General features: G+C 34.7%; 1 protein-coding gene across 1 annotated transcript in view; it reads right to left on the reverse strand.

The window, feature by feature from the left end:
• CEP295 (centrosomal protein 295) overlaps window positions 1–8067 on the reverse strand; it is a 36226-nt gene extending 28159 nt beyond the window's left edge. The window contains exons 1-6 of the mRNA XM_026052937.1: window positions 7960–8067; window positions 6779–6979; window positions 5692–5816; window positions 4743–4836; window positions 2575–2688; window positions 1691–1831 (exon numbers count right to left, since the gene is read on the reverse strand). Coding sequence (XP_025908722.1) covers window positions 1691–1831; window positions 2575–2688; window positions 4743–4836; window positions 5692–5816; window positions 6779–6979; window positions 7960–8067 — 783 coding nt within the window. The remainder of the gene's footprint in view (window positions 1–1690; window positions 1832–2574; window positions 2689–4742; window positions 4837–5691; window positions 5817–6778; window positions 6980–7959) is intronic.
• Between the last annotated feature and the right edge of the window lie 847 nt (window positions 8068–8914).

The raw sequence follows: 8914 nt of genomic DNA on the forward strand, positions 1-8914 counted from the left end.
AATCACCCACGTCTTTTTCTCACACAGTATCTCCATTGCACCTTCTTATGCTCTTTACACTCTTTGCATGTTTTTGCTTTACGTGGATTCTACTTTTTTCCACTTTTTTTTTTTCCTCTTTCAGACATGCGTGAATTGCAGGCATAAATTACATCAGAAACATCAAGTATACTACATACACAAGAACTAAAGAAAAAATAGAGAAAAGGAAATAAGAATAATCAAAGCTAGGGAGCTACTTCTCTGCAAAGATCTGCTAAGTAGTTTAGGACCTCTTAGACTAGAAGGAAAAAAAAACAGAAGGAGCCTATTTAACCTTCAGAGGCACTGTGAAGACAAGTAGGGAATTCACTGCCTAAATAGACAAGTAGGGAAAACAGATGAGCCTAATAAGTAGCCAGAACACAACAACACTTAGTCACAGATACTCAAACCTTAGTTGCTCTTTGAGCCCACAGTCGCCAACACAGAAGGGAAGTTCCATCAAGTTCAAAGCCATGAGGGGGGATTCAGGAAGCTCCTAAGCTACAAGTACTGCAGGGGAGGAGGTTGAACGTTAATTTGTTCTTATAGTTCTGAGGCATCTTCTATTAATCACTATCTCTACTRGATTCCATACTGAGGACAAGGGGACACAGGCAAAAGGGAAATCATAGAATTTGAGGGGGAAAAAAAAGGATTAAAGGGTGATAACAGCTGAACAGAACAGCAAGAATAATCGTTAAAAGTCAAATTTAAAATTAAGGCTGGCTAGAGCAAGCAATTCCCAACACACTGMAAGACATGCACAACAGTGGCCAGACTACAGCTGACTGGATGCTCTGCCTGAAGACAGAGAACACCCAAACCAAGCTCTCACCCTACACTGTTGATGCTACACTCAGCCAGTCCCAGCAAGGAGGAGATTGATGGAAAAGTTTTATAAGGAGATAATAAAATGCAGCTCAAGAATTCAGGAGGCAACTCTGAAAGAAGGGTACATATATAAAGGTCATTATACATTAAAATCATTATACAGTACTCAGTCTCACATACCTATAAAGTAAACAATCTAAGAAAAGCAGCTCCAAGAACAGYAGATGAAGACTTTGAAATGCTTGCTAATGTGGTCTATGCACTGTTCAACCATTAATTATCTGAATTCTTTAAGCTGTTATTTTGTGTGTGTAAGACAAGATTTCAAGCTCAACAACTCATTTATACTAAAGAAAAAATAAAGTGACAGAATAAGCCATGGAGTACACTGGAAGCTCCACTTTTAACCATATTTTTTCATTTAAAGGCAAAATCACTTTCTACATTACCACCCATTTAAAGCAAAGCAAACAAAAAAACCCCACTTTTACTTTTCTGTGAAACAACATAGTAAATCCCTTGATATCTAACAGAAAAAAAATCTATACTTATTTCACACATTTGAAGCCACAGCAATACTAGTTTCTGTAAAAGTTGTGGCACTGCATAAGAAAACCAAATTACCTGCAACATCTATTCTGCTCCTAAATGGATTTCCAATTTATCTTTGTCAAAAACATTCCTACCTTGTAAGCCTTCGCACAGCCCACATCAGCAAGTTGAGTTTGCCAGGGTTTTATTAAGTGTTTTGAAAACAGCAATTAATCCTTCAATTTTGCTCCTAAATTCATTCATCCTGGTCACTGCAAACAGGCACAATTTCTGCTTTGCTTACCTGAGCCAAGTGGACCTTCTTCAAGGCATGGCTTCCTCTAATATGGGCCTTTTCCAGCTGCTCTCTTCTATCTCTCTCCTCCTCTCTATGTAGCTCCTCCATGCGCTTTCCCTCCTCTTCAGCAACTAACCGAGCATCTACCTGGCAGGGAATCACTAACAGTTTAGTCTGCAAAGTTCTTTAGGGTAGTTTAAAGCATATGTGGCAGTAAATGAATAAGATTGTAGCAAAAATATACAATTCTATATGAATGCCCTCTAGAGTTTATAGCTCTCTGTTACAAGCAGGATCAAACTGTTTATACTTTTGGAAAAAAAACAAAACAAAAAAACACAGTTACACATTTCACCTCACTCTTTCAATCTTATGTGCCAATTTTTAAGCTATGGAGTTTCAAACAGTTCTGGAAAAAAATGTATAATTCTTTAATACAACAGAGGCTTGTTTTTCCTTCAATATAATGTAAAATGAATAATAAAAGTAGTTTATTATAGAAGAAAAAAATAAATCCACTAAAGTTTTAATTTCTATTTGCACAGCACAACCAAAAACATTCCACATTTTTAATTAACAATTTTAGTAGCATTTGGAAAAAAAAAAAAAGACTTAAATGTATGCAAAAAAAATAAGACAACCACAAYTGTTAATTTAGCATAAGCAAAAAATGTAGCAAAGGCGGTCAGGTCTGACCCTGCATGTGATCAAACACTTAACAGGCCTTACAACTTCCCATCATGTACTAATCATATAATGGTTGCATTATACAAGTCAAATGTTAAAACAAGTTCTAAGAAACTGAATTGTTGATATCAGAAATCCAGACACAGTGTGCAATATAGAACAGGATAGAACATACATTGCAAAAACACTTCAGAGTTAATCACCTGTTCTCTGTCCATTTCTCTGTCCACATAATTTTCTGAAAGATGATAATGAGTAACATGAAAGTGGTCAGCATTATAGATCTTCACTGTAGGAATTTTTTTCACTTCAAAATTCTAGAAAGAGAAGTACAAGTAGATCTGTATCACAAATAACAGTGATACGCAAACTCAAATTACCACTAAAAGCTAACACCAAAAACCTATRAACACAAAATTCTCTCCTGTAAATATCTTACTTTAAAACTTTATATATCTATATTATTAATAAATGACATCAGCACTAGCCTATCTGGAGCACTAAATGACTGGGAGCATCTACTAGCCCAAGGCAGACTCCTCTGCATAAACTGACATTCCTCTTCATGCTTCGACAGTATCACTCCACTCAAAGGCACTTGAGTTTTAATGGGTTAAGACAAATTGCATTTACAATAGCTATTGTGCTCACCTGAAAGCAGGGCAACCACTAATCCACAATATAAGTAGCAGTAATAGCAAAATAACATTTCTCAGGCTTTGTTTGCTGTACAGAACCTACTCCTATGCCCTATTTATTAGAGCTATCCAGAAAGTGTTTTCCATAATTTCACAGAAAAAAAAAATCTATACATACAATACAGTGCATTTGTTTTTGGAAGTTTTGACTACATTCCCAAATTCTGAGCACTCAGCAGTTATGCACCTTCTTCTTTGGCTCAGTCTGACATTGTCAATAGTCAAGTAACCAGGTAAGAYAGCTCAGTATTCTGTAGGAGTCGCCTTAAAACTTCTAATTCACACTTGTCTGATAATTTTCTCTCAGATTCCTCTCCTCTAGATTTTCCCCTAAAGAATCAATTCTCACCCACATCAATTAAAACGGAGTTTCACAGCCTGAGTAATTTAGCATGCTTGTAAACAAACACCCGCCCACAAAAAGTAGAAATAAGTCTTGAGAATATCTTAAACTTCAGATCTGCCCTTAGATATAAGATGTCATATAAAACTTCAGGATAGATTAGCTCTCGTTACTTTAAAGATGTTATAGGGAACTCTTAAATTAAAATTCTCTAATTTTAGCATTACCAAAGGAAATTTGGTCATTTATTTCATGGTTTTAAAGCAACTGAGTATTTTGCTTTTATGGGTACACTATAATGCTGTTTGTGAATTGCTAATTATCTTAGACAACAAGTCATAGTAATTTCAACTAGTAATTGCAGAAAGGCAATAACTAAAATATTTGTAGGAACTAATTATAGTTCTGAAAACAAACGTAGCATTAGCTTGATTACCTGTTGCTTGGCCTATTCTGTGTTACTTTCAGAATCTGCAGCTAGAATCAGYCTTCTGAGCCTAAGTTTAACATTAGCTTAGCATTAACAAAACAGTAAGTAATGACAATGAACGCAATTCAAAATCTTGTGAAAAAGTGAAAGTTTCCTTGCTCTCGTGAACAAGACTCCTAAAGAAGAAATTTTTTTGTTTGTAAATGGAAAGATATATTTCTGAAGTTATTGGATGAAAAGCCTTATATAACAGCTATGTAAATAGTACTGTATCACCTACAAATTTGCACACTAACTGCAGCTAACTTTTGGCCATCAACAGGAAATGTGTTCTTTAAAAAGCAAGAAAGCACACACATACTAAATTGTAAGAGTTACAAGAAAACAATTCTGCTCTCTGTTGTATGTTCTTCCAGGAACACCAAATCGAACAACACTCAAGCATCCAGAATCCACAAAACAAGGAGGGCAAAAAAACAGTAGAGAATTAAAAATGTTTATCTACTTCCTCCTCAATAGTCACAAATACTAGTTTCCTAGGGGGAAAAAAAAAGGAATTTAAAAAAGCAGATGAAAAGCTAAAACGATCCTACAGTTTTGTTACAGAACTCAGTCAAAACACTGCWACATCAGCATGACAGCAGGCTGGGGTGGGATGTACCTGCTGGGAAAGATAATTGTAAAGTTAATACTACTAAAGCTGTTAGATGAAAATGAGATCACGGTAAGGTTTAAAGAGAACATTAATCACAGCTGCCTATCAGAAATAAAATCCACACAGGAGAAATCTGAAGAAAAAAAATAGAGCCTAGTAAAAAGAAGGCTGCTAGTGGATAGTTCTTTCGTTGCATTGATATCATATCCCAAAATTATGGCCTCAATCATGGCATGAATACAGACCTCAAGAGGATGGGGTGGAGGAGGTGGTAGGCTGGCAACTCTGGCAGCTCTTTCTTTTTCCACATCCAGAGCATGTTTTCGTGCATTGATTAGTCTTGAGAGAAAAGGTGAAAAAAAATGGGGAAGAAGGAGAAATTTACACAGTGCTGTTATTATTGCTTGAATAAAATAAAATGCAAACCTAAAAATCTATTTAGGAACTTCTAAATCTATTTAACTCTTGGGAGATAGGAATGGGTAAGTATACTGAAAAGTCAACAGAACTGATGATGGAAGGCAGCACAATTAGATTTTTGGCGTTATATAAAACCTACTAAGAAAATATCTGCTTAAAACATAAGCTTTTCAAGAATGRAGTAAAATCTCTGCTTTTTCACATCGGTTTCTGGAACGTTCTTGATCACTTCAACATATTTTAATTGTTCATATGCGTGCAAAACTAAGCATTTCCTCAGGAGGCTTCATCTCTAGTCAAACATCACTCCTCAAGAGAACACCGTTCATTTTTTTCATGACAGCTCAACTTTGTACTGATTCAATCAGGAGGGGAAAAATAGTAAGAAAAGAGAGACAGTGATAAGTGTTGTTTTTTTTTTTTCCTTCTTCTTCAAGTGAGTAACTCTCTGTCAGGATTTGGACCGAGAACATCTCATTTCATGTGTCACTGAACAGCAGCCAATCTGGCCCAAAAATGGTGATATAGAGATAAAAAGCTCTTTAGYCCGGTGAGAGTCTGACAGGTCAGCTAGTGTACTTGATAACTTATCTTTGCTTTAAACCACAATTCTTACCAAAATCCATGTGTTTGTCCTCAAGCTCTAGTCCTCCCATTTCACAAAACTTCAAAATTCAAAAGTTTCCAACAAGGAGGATCAAGATTTTGGCCTTTCACATTGCAAAACTGTAGAGTGCATTTTATGCTTAATAAAACTTGACTACTATTGCATACCGGGCTTGCTCATGAAGTAATTTTTCTTTTTGGTTCTTCTGCTCTTTCAGGGCTTTTCTATGTCTCTTCTCAGCTCTTTGTTTCCTTTCTTCTGCTTGCTTTGCCAGAGCTTCTAAATCAGGTTCCTTTCCAATAAAATATTATAGGAACTTAATACACTATTTAATCAGTTTTCATACTATCAATATGATATTTCATACTAAGTACTGCTAGTAAGAGATAAGAGCTTGAAAATACTTTATTAGAATAAAAACTGTTTCTTTTTTGCCATTTTCTTTATTCTCTTCTCATCTACCAACCAGTACCAAATTTGCCACATTCCTCAACCAGCATAACCAAATAACAATGTGGAAATCTTAGCTTCTCTCTCCGCATCTTTTTAATAACAAACAGTAATATATATACCAAATCATAGAGAGAAAGGATATTACCATATCTCAGTCATTTTACTACAACACTTGTGTATCAACTAGAATATTTCATAATTATTCCTCTATTCTTACTATGGTATTCCTGGAGTTTCCACACATCTTAGTATATGGAAAAGACTTAACAAGCAATGTTGAAATATGGGGAAAAGTATAATGTTGTTTCACTTGGTGTTYAAAAAGAACTATTTCAGAGATTAAACTGGTCTACTAAATTCACAAGAGATCTGTTGCAGAGCTTGATTTCTACAACCCTGATGCAAATTCAAACCACACAAAGGATTCCTACCCCACAACGTCACTGATCTCAAGCAAAGTTTACATAAGTTACAGAATTTAGAAGACAATGAAAATAGTTTACAGAAGCAAATTCTGCAGTAACCACCTTCAGCTCTGCAGAAGGTAATTCTGCAGTAACGTGGTTACAAATCTTCCCCAATAAAGTGTACATTCCTTCTCACCATGTCTCATCCCATAAATAAATGTCTGCATGTGAATACATAGAAGTTTCTGCACAGTTTCCACTCTTAAAAAGAAAGTCTCTCTTCAGGTATTATGACAGTAATATCAGAAATAAAAACAACAAAAAAGAAAAATCCAGCAACCTTCATACTTCTAGAACATTAGATTGTTTTGATAACATTAAGCTTTTTACTCACATTTTCCCTGGCTTGTCTATGTCCCTCACCAACAGCTTTTAAGCTTGATAAATACAGTTTTTCTAAGGCTTTCATCTTTTGATCTTGTTCTTTCTCCCACTCAGCTCTCAACGCCTCCTCTAACTGATGCAATTGTTCTTCTCTCCTCCGCTTTACTTCTTGTCTTATCCGCAAGGCAATGTACTTCTGTTGTTCCCTAACCTGCAGAAATAGCATTTATGTTTTATCAACAACTTAAAAGAAAAAAATCRCTCTTGCAGCAGATCTTTCCACAATACATTCTCTCCCACTTATTACTTTCAATCTCACCTGCTCTTCCATTACTACTCCATCTGCCCAGATTTAAATACTTCCATTACTCTTTTCCAAAATGCATCTTTAATAATAAATGTAATCTTTATTAAACATTTTGGTTTAAATCCATAGACCTACACACAGATGACAATCGAAACACACACACAAAAAAGCTTGGAATATTCTTTCCTCCAAAGGAATGACTTAGTAGTAACTTCTACTATGATGCAACATATTTCTTCAAAGAAAAACAGCAAGTATATTGCTTGATTAAAGTTTGTTTACACAAGTTTCATTGACAAAGTGAAAAAAATATACACTCTCTTTTAAGAGAAACAATAATAATAAACATAAAGAAAGAAACCCGATAGKCTAGAAGATTAGCATATATAATTTTCTCGAAGCTGTGTATTTCTGGAAATGTGGAAGACCCAAATAGCTTTTGTAGGATAGCACAGAGAAAGGCTAAAAGAACTAGAAGAGCCAGTTAGCTTGTTTTAGCACTGACCGTGCAGAAAAATATATGAAGGAAAGATATGAAAGTTAGTTCAAAAGGCCTATCAGTACAAACTAGACAAATCTGCATATTAACCAACAAAAAAATGTGGTAGTTAAAGATGAAAATTTAAATACAAATGAAGGCATAAGTTGGCAAGAATAAAGAAGTTCCAGAACAGAGGCCTAAACAAACCTAGCAAAAAGAATACACCACAAGCAAAATAAGTATTTCCTAGTAGAGAAAGGTGTGAAAAGGTAAATAATTCACAGGCTACATACTAATTTCATACACAGTTTAATAACCCTGAATTAATGTGAGATACATTTTTATCTATTTTCCTAACTTATTTCTTAAATAAAACAGACCACTAATGCAAACATAGGCATACTTGCTGTAGCCTTAGTTTTCTTCTTCTTTCATATTCTTCTTTTAAAAGCATGGCTTCTTCATTAGGACTCAGCCTCAATTTTCCAGCTCTTGCCACTTTCCTCTTCATCTTTGGGAAGATGAACAATCAACTTCTATGAGAAAAATGTGAAAAACAGACATTGGACATAAATACTACTAAGAAGACAGTTATAAGAAATAAATATTRCCATAACCTTACAAATCTTTAAGAGATTGGTAAAGGTGCGCTGCAACTGTTTATGTCGGATRCAAAAATATCCCTTAATGGTACTGGCATCATCTTCATAATCAGAAAGCAAAACATATTGTCTATACATTTTTACACATGTGGTAAACTTCACAAAGAATAGTTATTACATTCACTTTTCAGAAGCCTTGCACTAGAAAATAAATACTACTCCATYCATAAGATATATGCATACACCCAAATTTCTAGCTGTTAATTTTTCAGTTCAATTTCCTAATGGAGATTTCTCAAATCTTTCCCTCTRGATTTTACTGTGGTACTACCAGCAGGACAACAATGTTGTTTTACAGATAATTTCGCATTTTCTTTACAATTATTATTTGCATTATTAATCTGAGAGCAAAAAGAAATTTTCAGCTTGATACAGAGTCTGGCCCAAATTCACTCAGCAAAAGGATATTAAAAAAAATAGAAAGCACTAATAGTCGATAAAGATTTAAAGATTTTTCCTCCAAACACTGTCCCAAAATGAATAAAAGCTTTCAAAAAAAAATGTTATTTGAAGATTAAAGGGTTACTACTAGCTAGCAATGCAGGCAGCATTAACAATTGTAACCAACGTTAACTGAGTTGTTACAACTGAAAAGGTTTCTTTTCAGTATCCTAGATACAGAAATAACATAACTCTAGCCGGATGATGCATAAAAAGGGAAGTTTTCCAGAAGTCGAATTTAATATAGACTCAAGT

This window comes from Nothoprocta perdicaria, unplaced genomic scaffold, assembly GCF_003342845.1.
Source record: "Nothoprocta perdicaria isolate Ctin4 unplaced genomic scaffold, notPer1 scaffold_94, whole genome shotgun sequence".
NCBI lineage: Eukaryota > Metazoa > Chordata > Aves > Tinamiformes > Tinamidae > Nothoprocta > Nothoprocta perdicaria.